At 48.9% G+C, this 13,377-nt stretch overlaps 1 protein-coding gene across 1 annotated transcript; it reads right to left on the bottom strand.

The window, feature by feature from the left end:
- Window positions 1-2,117: 2,117 nt before the first annotated feature.
- Window positions 2,118-9,830, bottom strand: KRT4 (keratin 4). The gene is made up of 9 exons (XM_008003349.3): window positions 9,125-9,830; window positions 7,278-7,492; window positions 6,265-6,325; window positions 4,924-5,019; window positions 4,225-4,389; window positions 3,862-3,987; window positions 3,211-3,431; window positions 2,930-2,964; window positions 2,118-2,820 (listed from the first exon to the last, which is right to left on the bottom strand). The coding sequence occupies exons 1-9, from the start codon at window positions 9,584-9,586 to the stop codon at window positions 2,639-2,641; spliced, it is 1,563 nt and encodes a 520-aa protein (XP_008001540.3). The 5' UTR covers window positions 9,587-9,830; the 3' UTR covers window positions 2,118-2,638.
- Window positions 9,831-13,377: the final 3,547 nt, after the last annotated feature.

A 13,377-nucleotide genomic window follows, 5' to 3' on the forward strand; every position in this document is an offset into this window, starting at 1 on the left:
TCAAACATATGAATCAAGGCCAGGATCCACTCTCCTGGACTGTTCTAGAAACAGAGATCAATGTGAAGATTTTTCATCTTTTATGTAAAATAGAAGACTTTTTTTTGAGACAGAGTCTTGCTCTATCACCAGGCTGGAGTGCAGTGGCGCGATCTCAGCTCACTGAAACCTCTGCCTCCTGAGTTCAAGCGATTCTCCTGCCTCAGCCTCCCTAGTAGCTGGGATTACAGGCTCCTGCCACCACGCCAGGCTAATTTTTGTATTTTTTGTAGAGACGGGGTTTCACCATGTTGGCCAGGATGGTCTCGATCTGTTGACCTTGTGATCCGCCCACCTTAGCCTCCCAAAGTGCTGGGATTACAGGTGTGAGCCACTGCACCCAACCTAAGAGACTTTTTATATAAATAAGAAACACTGACACGCTCACATAGCCATGTGCTTATGAATACAAACACGTTTATTCTAAGATGCACATACACACATATAATCTATGGCCTGACCTTGCAGTGTAAATCACTGAGTTCAACCAAAGAGACACTGAGAGGCACGGAGGGCCGCTCAGACTGGCTGCTCCCACACTCAGGGGCATGGGAAATGCTTTAACCTGCCCCTTGCCTCTCCATGAGGCCCATCACAACCTGCAGCCTCCTGGTGGGCGAACCTGAGAAGCTCCACCCCTACTTCCCACACTTAACTCCTCCTCCCCACTCCCAGAAACTAAAAAAAAAAAAACAAAAAAAAACAAAAAACAAAAAAAACAAAAAAAAGAGCCCATCAGCATTTTGCCAGGGGAGGAGTGCAGTCCTTAGAAGAAGTCAAAGCTGCCAAACGCGGCTGGCTGTAGAGACTTCCTGGTCTGACACGTGGGGCTCAATGAGCCCTAAGACAATGGGGACTTTAGGGCCAGGCTGGTGAAGGACAGAGCCCAGGTTGCTCCTGGCAAAGTCCCCTGCCCAGAGAGCACAAGCCCCTGAGATTAATGCTTTGCTGCTCTGTCCCCGCTTTCCCAAAGGCAGAACAACCCTGAGCCTACCTTGGATCTGCACGAGGGTCCCATGGGCAGGGACTGGTCTTGGGAAAACCATGTGCCTTTCTGCCTGCACACCATGAGGCCCCATGGACACAGGGCTGGAGGAACTGGAGCCTGAATGAACTCTGTGGCAGTCAAGGGTGGGAGGTGCAGTTGGGTGGCCAAGGCAGAGAGTGCATTCTGCATCTGCAGCAAATGGATTCAGGTCAGACTGCAGAGCAGGAGCTGGGAAATCTTTGGAAAAGGGGAGACTTTGCTTTTTTTCTATACTCAGACCAATTCCAAGTACCTTGGACCAATTCCAGTATAGAAAAAGGATGTCCTCAAAGGCTCTACCCAGACCCCCACCTCTGACTATCCTCTCCTCACTTCTGTAATTAGACAACTCCCTCCACTGCTGCTCCAGAAGCCCTGCTCCACCTCCAACATTCTTTGCCACTCAGGGAGAGCACCACAGACATAACCCCAAGCACCCCTGAGGAGCTGGGGAAGTGAGCAGCTCATGAAAACTCTAGGAGGATGACGCACTTGCATGCCTCCTTCCAACAACCGTGACCTTGTTGATTCTTGGAACAGGTTCCTGAAAGCCTTGTTGGGCCAGTGAGATTTAGCCCCATGCATGGAATTTCATGAAAATAGGGAGGCCTTGCTAGACACAGAGTATAAGCACTCTCATAAGCTCCATAACTTCTTGCTCTATATTCAACAGAGACCCCTGGCCTGCTTCTCTCACACCTGTCAAATGCCCCCCACCTGCAGACTTAAACCCCTTCCCTCCAGGTTTATTCCAGGATCAGCACTGAAACGGTGCTGCCCCAGGGTGCCCTACAATAGCTAATGTGTGTGTAATTGTCGGCCGCCCCTTGTATCTGTACAACTGCCCTGTAGGCAGCCTTCAGCCTCTATACACTGTACTTCTACCCCAATAATTCGAGCAACCTAGAAGTAGAGACCTGAAAAATTATTCGATGACCCTGATCTGTATAGACGGATCCTTCAGACCCTCAAGCATCCACCTTCACCAAAATTGTCTAGTTATACAGGATTTTAGAGACCCCTCCCCAGGGAAAAAAGACCATTGCTCAAAATGAATGACAATAGCATTTTATTGAAGATTCACCTGCAGATGGATAAGAGGGAATGACAGGAGTAGAATGGGACACTAAGTAGTTCTTGTCCTAAGCTTGCAGGGCCAGGTGCTACCAGGTGATGGAAAAGTAGTTTGGTCCTGATGTAGATGGATAATACAGGATCTGGTGGGAGATGGCATTGGGCTGGGAAGGGACATATGTGAGCCCAATAATTCTGGAGATGACACTCTTGGTCATTTTCGTCTCTGTCCGTGGGAGGTGAGTTGTCAGCTAACATCCCTCCCACTCCAGGTGGGTCACCAGGCTCAAATGAAGAAGAAGCTACCAAACTCCAAGAGGCAGAGTCCCTGTCCCAGCCCAGGAGATCATCCTGGGGCAGAGAGAGCCCATGGGATAGTGGAGGGGACACTAGTAAGACAAGCCCCAGAGAGGGAGGATGGAGGTAAAGTGAAAGAAGCATAGAGACACCAGTGCTGGGCCCAGCTGGACACAGTGAGCTGCAGGGACCTCATTTCCTCTATCGTCTCTTGTTCAGGGTGGTGGTAGAGATGATCTTGCTGCTGGAACTGCCAGAGACACTGCCACCAAACCCAAAGCCACTTCCAGAGCCGGAACCAAAGCCACTACTCAGGCCAAACCCAGAGCCACTTCCTAATCCTCCACTGATACCTCCAGTGCTGGTGCTACCACCAACCACAGCTGCAGAAAAGACACAAAGGACATAGTTATTCCAATGGTGCCAGCACCCAGGGGTCTCAGCCAAGACCCGGGTGAATGAACAACTACAGCAGTAGCAGAAGGTACTTACAGATGCTCACGGCACTCTGGCATTCTCCAGACATTCTGTGGGGGAAAGAAAAGGCAGTGAACGTCAGGGAGCACAGAATTTCATTCAATAAGCCCCCCTCACTCACCTCTCTTACCCTTGAGCAGCCTCTGAGTTTGAGGACCCAGTGTGAACCTGTTATCTAAGCTGTCCTGGTTCGTAATGCACTGGCACAGCACTGACACTTGCAGCCCGGCAGAGGTACAAGCTCATGGCCCCGGACCTCTCCGGCCCTCATGTTCACACCCTGCCTAACCCCTCACCTGCACTCCTCGCCCTCCAGGAGTTTGCGGTAGGTGGCGATCTCGATGTCCAGGGCCAGCTTCACACTCATGAGCTCCTGGTACTCACGCAGCATTCGTGCCAGCTCCTCCTTGGCCTGCTGCAGGGCAGTCTCCAGCTCTATGCGCTTGCTGTGGGCATCTTTAAGGGCATTCTCACCACGCTGCTCTGCATCAGCCACGGATGCCTGAAGAGTCTGGCACTGTTGACAAAGGCATTAGATAGGTGGTCAGCAGTGCCCTGCCTTCAAGGCCTCTACACCTGTCCCCTCCCCTGGTCCAGCTTTCCTTGGGTCAGGATGTCAAGATTCTATCTGTACTGCCCACTTTCCCTGACACTTACGCATCTCATTCACTCCAGCCATAGCCCACCAATGCCTCCACCTGACTGATTAAATAAAGACGAGCAAAAACCCATGAAGAAGAGCCAAGAAACCTATGCACCAGGAGCGTCATGTTGTGCCAAGTGGGTTATTGCTGAAAAAATCTGGGTATGGCTTGCACAAAGAACTGTGAATTCCCAGCAACAAGCTCAGGGTCTTCTGGCCCGATGCTTTATCTGCCTGTCCACTCTGGAGATGTCTGCCTGAGGCCCCTGGCCTTGTGCTTCATCTGGAAGGGAGAGACACCCACCTGCTTCTTGATGTTCTCGATCTCTGCCCGCAGCCTCTGGATCATCCTGTTGAGCTCTGCGATTTCACTCTTGGTGTTCTTGAGGTTGTCACCATGTTGGTCAACCGAGATCTGGAGCTGCTGGACCTAATACTCAAGAAAACACAGAGAACCAGGGGTCAGGGGCATCTGGATAGGGTCCATTCTGAAGTGAACTCAGTGAGAATTGCCACAGGTGGCAATTCAGACGAGGACCAGCGATGCCTGGAAACGTCTGTTCATATCTGACTTCTGTTGGTCTTGAGCTAATGATCCCCTGTTCACAGATGTAAAAAGCAGAGCCCTAGAGCCAGCCCCATCTCCTGAGAGATCCACACCACCCACCTTGGTCTGGTACAGGGCCTCGGCCTCAGCCTTGCTCCTCTGGGCAATCTCCTCATACTGGGCACGGACCTCAGCAATAATGCTGTCCAGGTCCAGGTTGCGGTTGTTGTCCATGGAGAGGACCACGGACATGTCGCTGACATGGGTCTGCATCTGGGACAGCTCCTGCAAGGCAAATGTCTCACATCAAATAGGCTTTTCCTAGCCCCTCTAGGAAAGCCTGATACAGGCTCAGTTAGGAGCAGAGCTGGCATTCACAATGTGTAGGAAGGGGAGAGACAGGTAAAGTTCTAAGCAGAAATCAAGTGGTTGTGACAGCTCAGAATGGAAGAGCAATGCTTCTAGTCTTTACTGGTCCCCAGGAACCATAAGCCACTCTGTCTAATGCAGTGAGTGCCGGTGTGTTGGATGGAAGGGAATGGAACAGATCCATTTCACCAGAAAAAATGCTAGACAGCAATGAATTCTATTCCAAGCACTCTTTAGATCTAATCACCCTTTCTAAGACCAAGACTACATCTGGTTCTAAGAATCTCCCAGTTGAATTTCCCACTTCAAACCTTTCTATGCATGACCTTGATAAGAACCCACTGCCCTAAAATAAGGGAGCTGGAGTCCTTTCAAAGAACTGTGAATCCCAGCCAGCAGCATCGCAGACAGGGGATTCCCTTTCCCTGAATGGAAGGGAGGATCCCTCACCGCATCATAGAGGACCTTCAGGAAGTTGATCTCATCATTAAGACTGTCCACCTTGGCCTCCAGCTCCACCTTGTTCATATAGGCAGCATCCACGTCCTGCAGAGGAGGAAGGAGGATAAGAGATGAGGAACAGGAATGCCAGTGGGGGGACGGGGTACTAAGTGACACCTACAGGTGTTCTCAGCAGCATTTAGGAAAGTCTACCCTTAGGAAAGACTACTCAGCAGCAGGTGACCTGGTGGGGGACCAATTTTATATATTCTTCCCCTAAAGCCACCTGAAGACATGGAAGTTGATTATCCAAATAGGCTTTTCTAATAGTATGGAGATCTCTCAAAGAACTAAGAATTACCATTGGATTCAGCAATCCCACTGCTGGAATTCCACTCAAAGGAAAAGAAATCATTGTAACAAAAAGATAACCTGCACTCATGTTTATCACAGCACAATTCACAATAGCAAAGATATGGAATCAACCTAAGTGTCCCTCAACAGATGATTGGATAAAGAAAATGTGGCACATATACACCGTAGAATACTACTCAGCCATAAAAACAGAATGAAATTATGTCTTTTTGCAGCAATGTGGATGGAACTGGAGTTCATTATCTTCAGTTAAATAACTCAGGCACAGAAAGGCAAGTACCACATGGACATAAAGCGCAGAATGATAGACAATGGAGACTTGAAAGAGGGAGGGATGGGAGGGAGGTGGACAATGAGAAATTACTTATTGGATACAATAATAATTTCCCAGCAATGGATACACTGAAAGCCCTGACTTCACCACAACACAAACTATCCATGTAACAAAATTACACTTGTAACTCATGAATTTATAAAAATAAAAATTGGCAAGGTGCGGTGGCTCACACCTGTAATCCCAGGACTTTGGGAGGCTGAAGCAGGCAGATCACCTGAGGTCAGGAGTTCGAGACCAGCCTGACCAACATGGAGAAACCCTGTCTCTACTAAAAATACAAAATTAACCAGGCATGGTGGCACATGCCTGTAATCCCAGCTACTTGGGAGGCTGAGGCATGAGAATCACTTGGACCCAGGAGATGGAGCTTGCAGCAAGCCAAGATTGCACTCCAGCTTGGGCAACAAGAGTGAAACTCCATCTCAAAAAAAAAAAAAAAATGCAAATAGGCTTTCCTCCCTACCTTAATTCCTTAGAACCTGGTTTGGTTACCCACTTTCTTTGACTGTATAGATCTAGGTAGTTCCAAGTAAGTGGAGATGAGGCAGAGATGGACCAAACCCATGACTTCAACCAAAGACCACTCCCCAAGGGAAGGAGCACCCTGAAGGCACTCCCTACCATCCTTTGTCTCTTACCTTCTTGAGGACCACAAAGTCATTCTCAGCTGCTGTGCGTTTGTTGATCTCCTCTTCATATCTGGGGGTGGGCACAGGGAGAAAAAGACAAAAGCCCACAGTGAGCTGGTGTTTCTCAGATCTCTGCTGCTTGTTTTCAAGCATTTCCAAACAAATTTGGAGATATCCAGGTAATTAGTTACATTTCCCATGTTCATACAGATATTCATTTAACCTACATTCACTGCATTCATTGAATATAGGAAGTACCAGTTTAGGCCAAGGTTTATTCAGAGACATGAAAACCAAACTTTAAAGAGACTGTTTTCGAGAGAAAACCCAGCAATGGTGTCGTTGATTTAATATCCATGGAAGGGCTGTACTTTTGGCCATGTTGGCAGATTAATTTCTCAGCAATGTCATCAGCACACTCCATTTTCCTTTGTTTGGTGGGTGAATGAATTGAGAGAGAGGGTTGGTATTTATTTTGTCAGTCCTATCCCATAGTGAGTTTAATGAGAGGTGCTGTGTATTCAGTGTTCACTCTGTACTGAAATATGCCACATGCTTTCTCTATTTCATGTAATTTCGTTTAATTCTCACAATCCATAAAGTAGGAATATTATTCCCATTTGAAGATGAATAAAACTGAAGCTCAGAGAGGTTCAGCAACTCACCCAAGGTCACACAGATAGTAAGTGAGGACTCAGTATGCAAACCAGCTCCATCTGTCTCTACAGCCTGTATTCTTCTGACCATACTACACTGCTTTTTATCTATTTGGGTTCTGATCTTGTTTGTATATGGCAGACCCAAATCCCTGAATCTATCATTGAATTTCCATTTGGAACAACTTGTGGTTACTAGACCTCACCCTGTGAAAACGTGACTATGTCTATGTAGGAAAACAGACTAGAGGGCCTTCCTAGCCACCTTCAGAGCCTGAGATTCTAAGCCACTGGAGAGAGGCCCGGGAGCCTGGGCGTGGCTGGGCACATGCGTCAGATGGCGTCCCTTCCTTCCTCCCCACTTACTTGGTCTTGAAGTCCTCCACGCTGTCCTGCATGGTCTTCAGCTCAGACTGCAGGCGCCCTTTGTCATTGACCAAGGTATCTAGTTGCTTCCTCAGGACACTGAGGTAGGTCTCAAAGAGGGGCTCAAGGTTTTTGCTGGAGGTGCTGGTCGTCTGCTGCTGGAGCAGCTTCCATTTGGTCTCCAGGACCTTATTCTGTTGCTCTAAAAACCGCACCTGTGTTGATAAAGGCACCAGCCAACTGATAAGGGCCTGAAGTGTGGCAGGAGGGCCAGCCAAGGCCAACACCAACCCAGTCAATCCCAGGGAACCACACGGCCCAAGAACCACCCAAGTAGGGCCACTATGTTGCATCTCCAGGGCACCACTCACTCGGGTCAACATGATGGCCCCATTCTTGAGCCCATAGCACCAAGGGGGTCACATATGTTGTGGAGAACAGAGCACAGCCAGAGCAGCAGGGCCTGACAGTGCAGCAAAAACAACTTCCTAACCACAGGCACCCAAAGCCCCAAAGAAGAACATTAAACTTCTGTGAAATAACAAAATAAAATTAGGAGACATCACAGTCTGGAGGCTGTTGCATTCAAAGTGATCCTGACCCAAAGAAAACAAAAGATAAAGTCACTACAGACTTTTTTAATAAGCTTACTTATCAATGGACCTGGTGTGTCCCTGTGAACCTGTGAACAACTGAGTATAGATATTTAAAACCAGGGCCCTATACACATTATGAGTCTCACCTAAACTCCATTCTGCAAAGGACTTCCCTGAACTTTCCCTCCCTCTATCAAAAAATCTATCCAGATGAACCAAGACAGCAGCTTAGCATGACATTTCCACTTTATGAGCCTCAGAACCGAAAGGAAAGCAGGTAAGGGAGACTGATCACATTTTGAACTCGAAAAGTAAAATGAGATGATATGAGACAAGGATGCATCAAAGAGCCCTGAGTTTTTGCTGTCATATCTGCATGTCCTACGGTCACAGTAAGCTACTCTTTAAGCTACTGTGGGTTTATTCGAACTAGCAAGAAGAGCAAATATGCACCTTATTCTACTCCAAGAGTGTTCATTCTTGTCCCATATGTCGAAGCTGCCTAAGACTTTGATGCCTGGTAAACCAGGGCAATCTGGACAAAAGGGCGGCACTCATCCACCCAGTCATCAATCTTTGGATGACTCGGCTCTCTGGGGCTGCACTGCTCACTATCATCCATCATGCATGACTGTAACTGAGCTTAAAGAACTTGAACTTCTAGGCATTGCATGAAAAAGGAAGTTGGGCTACAAAAAGAAAAGACCTGTCTCCTCCTTTCTTCAAACAGACCCAGACATGAGCAGTGTTGTTCAATCAAAGGAATGAAAAAGGTAAATTTCCAAGGCCCTGGTGAGACCTAGAATCTGCCACTGGAGCCAGTCCCTTTTTCACTTGCACAATCAGCTTAGTTTTCTTCTGTTGTAAGAGCAGAAGTGGCCATTGTTAAGTGATTAGTGGAGTTAACTGCATTATATTCAAAACCAAAATCTGAGAAGAAGCAGAGAAATAATGAACCCACTTTATAGCTGGGATGACTAGAGCCACAAAAGTCAAATGATTTGTCCAGTATCCCACAGCATGTCTAGGGAAATCCAAACATTTAACTGCCTTGAGCCTCCCACCTTCCCACCAGCCATGGGACAAAAAAAGGAAGGCTAAAAGTCACAATGCCCCTTCAACAGCTGGAGAATTGGGGCCCGGGGAAGTTCAGCGGTCTTCCCAGCACCTGTGGTAGGCTCAGGTCTGAGACCCTGCGACTCAGGACCCTTCTCTTCTAACTGCCCCTCTCCGGCCAGGGACACAGCTCACCTTGTCGATGAAGGAGGCAAACTTGTTGTTGAGGAGCTTGATCTGTTCCCGCTCCTCTGTCCGGACTTTCTGGATCTCAGGGTCAATCTCCACGTGGAGGGGGGTCAGCAAGCTCTGGTTAATGGTGACCTCCTGAATTCCCCCAGCGGGGCAGACAGGGAAGCCAGGGCCACCCTTACCACTGAAGGAGCCCCCAAATCCACCGCCAAAGCCACCAGTGCCGAAGCCTCCAGCACCTCCAAAGCAGGCGCCTTGTCGTGACCCAGCCACACTCATGGAGATGCTCTTGTTCCCCCCGAGGTTGTAGAGGCTCCTGCTGCCAAAGCCCCCAGAAGAGCATCGGCCAGCACCTCCAGACACGGAGGCTGAGCTGAAGGCACCTCTCTTGCCACTGCCTACGATGGCTGAGCCACAGCTGAAGCCCCGAGGCCCACCTCGGACACACTGCTGTCTGGCAATCATGGCTGCAGAGAGTAAGCTGGGAGCTATCAGAGAAGCAAGAGGGCCCAGGCAGTGAATGCTGGAGCCCTCAACCCGGGTCTCTTATATGTGCTGGAGCAGCAGGGCTTGGTTGCAGGGGCATAAAGAGAAAAATCTGAAACATCTCTGGGCTTGGCCCTTGGCACAAACCCATCCTTCCCGCACCTGTTGAGCATGTCACTAAACACACCTACAGAAGTCATCTGGAGGGCACAGGTTACTGGATCCCATCACACTCCTCTCTGGGAGAACCTGAACCGGTGCCCCAGGGCTTCCTAATCAGAAGCCCCTGCCTGGGCCCAGCCCTCCAGGTCCCCACCCACTGTACCTCCATCTTTCCAGCCTCACAGTACCTCCCTCCTCCAGAAAAGACATCCCATCACCCATCCTCTCACCCTACAGAATGTGGAGTTAGAGGGCCTGAGTTTGAGTGCACAGTTTGCCACTTCCCAGCTCTGCAAATCGGAACAAATCATCCTCTGAAGCCCAGTTGCTTTCCCTATAAATTGGAAGTAATACAATTATTTGCCTTACCACTTCTCAGGATAGAGTGAGCTAGTGATTAATGGAGTGCTCTGTAAACTGTCAAAAGCCACATGTATATTTGTTATTCTTAGCATTCTTATACCTCCACATGTACTTGGCTCCATGTACCCATAAAAAGGGGAAATATTCTGTATGCCAGCCTTAGCCTTCTAAACCTAGATCCAGATTCACTTCAACTTGGCCAACAGCTACTGAGAACCTGCCAGGCATGGAGCTAGGTACTAAGGAGATGGGGGAAGACAAAACATCTTCCCTAAGAAAACCCTGACTGCCTTTCTCAGCCCTGGGTACCCATGCTGCCTTGCAGGCCTCCCTTCAGTCTGTGCTTGCACAATTCTAGATGGGCGTTCTCCAGCAGGGTCTGGTGTTGTGCACTCTGCAACTCCATTTGCTGCCCAGTTGTTTGCTAGGTGCGTTCTGATTTTCTATAATGGTGCAGAATTCAGGGCAAGAGTTCATAACTTTTTGCTGCTGGGGATCCCTTTGGCTGAATGATGAAACCTGTGGATCCCTTCTCAGGTCAATGTCTTTAAATGCAAAATCCTAGTTTTAAGCCATAACTTAAATTTTTCCCAGCTGAGTGTAACAGATCTGTGTTCAAATCCCTCCTGTTGCCACTAACTAGCTGTGTAACCTTGGGTGGGCCATCTAACCACTCTGAACCCATCCAATATGGTTTGGCTGTGTCCCCACCCAAATCTCATCTTAAATTGTACTCCCATAGTTCCCACATGTTGTGGGAGGGACCCGGTGGGAGATGATTGTATCACGGGGCAGTTTCCCCTGTACTGTTCTTGTAGTTGTGAATAAGTCTCACGAGATCTGGTGGTTTAATAAGGGGAAACCCATTTCACTTGGCTCTCATTCTCTCTCTTGCCACCACCATGTAACAAGTGCCTTTTGCTTTCTGCCACGATTTTGAGGCCTCCCCAGCCACGTGGAACTGTAAGTCCAATAAATCTCTTTCTTTTGTAAATTTTCCAGACTCAATTTGTCTTTATGAGCAGCGTGATAATGGACCATCCAATCCATCTTCTCATCTACCAAATGGGACATGTGCCTCACAGGGAATGAGACAATGTCCCCATGGTGCCTGGCATATAGGAGGTCAGCAGGCATTCATTCTCTTCCTGCCCAGGCTTTGCCATTGTCATTTACAAGGAGATATCTGTTGTCTTTGTTCTCCCTCCTTTTCTCAATTCCTCATGGATGAAATGACCCCAGGTCTGAGGAAGAGTGGTCACCAGCACCTGGTTAATCCCACAGACCCAAGCTGCCCCTAGCTGAATGAAAGCTGGCCAGGGAGAGAGTGAACGGCTGCCTCCATGCACAGACAGAAGGCAGGGGCCAGTGCTGAGGACAGAGTGGTCAGCAGATCCCACCCCAGATGCAGGGATGCAGGGAAGGCCAGGCTGGCTGAGAGCTCAGCCAGCTCCTTCTCCAGCCACTTCCTCCCTTATCCCCATTCCCCCAACCCCTCCTACCCCTACCTGTGGTCTGTCTCTGCCAAGATGGCCTCTAAGTAAGTGGAGAGGGGGTGGAGGGACTGTGGCCGTAAGGACTGGAGTCCTCAGGCCCCATCACGGGAGAATGCCTGGGTCATGGGTCAGTCCACCTGCAATAGGTGAGCATTCTAGAGCCAGAACCATCTCCTAGAAGGAAGGGGTTGGACTTTCACTGATCCTTTCTGCCCAGATTCACCAAACGCCCACTTTGTGCCAAGTCCTGTGCTGGATGCCTTACCTACACATGATCAACTAGTCTACTTAGAGGCTCTATGCGGTTAGCACCATTAACCTTCCTTTCAGAAGCTCAGAGAAGTAAAGTAGCTCCCAGAGTCACACAGCAGCACATGATGGAGGCAGGATTTAAACTCACATTAGTCTGGTCCCAAAGGCTCCATATTCTATGGCCTCTCCCTCACATATGGCCTCTCACTCACACTGTTCTGCCTGGTATAAAGCCACTCTGTCTAAATTGTGTCATAACCAATGCAGAATGGGCACCGGAATAAACCTGATGGAACTGGCTGTTTGGGTCAAAGGGGCTCTGGGAGCACTAGCATCCCAGGGTCTATCAATTTCCACTCTTGCTCCTAAGGTGGGCATGGTTTGGAAGGAGGGTGGGAACTACTGCAGGTCTTTGGGGGCTGCAGCTGCAGGAGCAGAGGAAACATGTGAGCATCCCCCTTGGGAAGCTGAGGTCCAATTGCCTGGTTTCCTGCCCCAGAGGACATGGTAGGACCACTGGAATCTCACCCTGAGTGAGGGCCAGAGCTCAGTGCCCCTGGCTGCCTCACCTCAGCCTCTGCACCTGCCATTCACTGCTTTCTTCTCTGGTAGCCCCTGGGGTTTGATGGGGACTATCACAGGCCGGGATAGAGGCTTTGCCTGAGCACAGGTGAATCCCTGAGATGGCTTGTAGTGTGCTTATTGGGTCTTTTACTCTATGGCTGTAACACTCCAACACTAGGAGAAAATGGCGTGGGTTCACTGCCCCTAAAGTTGTGTCTACTGCTTAGAACAAAAAGCAAGCCAGAAGCCAAGGGGATTTTCAGGGAAACAATATAGAATATGCAATCAGTCTTATTTTGTGCCTGTAGGGCACCCAAACCAAGGAGCTGCAACTGAGGTACTTCTCATGAAGGTGACTTGAGGTATTCTATCCCTGATACAAGAAGGAAGACAAAGGAAATGCAGCGGTGCCTCTTGGGTGGAAGGGATTCTCTTTTGGAACTACCATTATATGCTGAACACTAGATGCTTCTTCTAACAACCCAGCCAAATAAGTGTTTTCCTATGTCCAGTTTGGAGCTGCAGACATTGAGGCTCAGAGGGGTATGTAACTTGCCTGAGATCACACAGGCAGGAAGTGGTAGAGATGGGAAGTCAGTACTATCTGTCTGACTTCAAAGCTTGTGACCTTACAATGTATAAAACGGTAGATACAATGTTTTATATGAGTGACTGGCCCGCACAGAATCTGCAGGGAAAAAAGTACACAGCAACTTATACAGCCCAGTAGCTCATGGTCCACCAGGACAGCCATGGGGTCTGGCCAGCAGACTGCAAGCTCTGCAGATGTGGCTCAGCTCCTTTCTGTCCCTACCCTCGGCACATGGTCAGTTGCTTGGTTGATGTGGCCCTGTTCTTACAAGTACCCAATAAGGTATGACACTGTCCTGAGGGGCCAGTTTTGTATCCTCCAATTAACTAAATCCAAATTAA

Source organism: Chlorocebus sabaeus, chromosome 11, assembly GCF_047675955.1.
Source record: "Chlorocebus sabaeus isolate Y175 chromosome 11, mChlSab1.0.hap1, whole genome shotgun sequence".
Taxonomy (NCBI): domain Eukaryota; kingdom Metazoa; phylum Chordata; class Mammalia; order Primates; family Cercopithecidae; genus Chlorocebus; species Chlorocebus sabaeus.

Excerpts from the sequence above, each read along its gene's own strand:
- KRT4 (XM_008003349.3), bottom strand. The coding sequence starts at position 9,586 with ATGATTGCCAGACAGCAGTGTGTCCGAGGTGGGCCTCGGGGCTTCAGC. Across the intron at positions 3,988-4,224 it reads AGGCCCTGTACCAGACCAAG|GTCCAGCAGCTCCAGATCTC; the intron begins GTGGGTGGTGTG and ends CTTGAGTATTAG. Across the intron at positions 2,965-3,210 it reads CTGGAGGGCGAGGAGTGCAG|AATGTCTGGAGAATGCCAGA; the intron begins GTGAGGGGTTAG and ends TTTCCCCCACAG.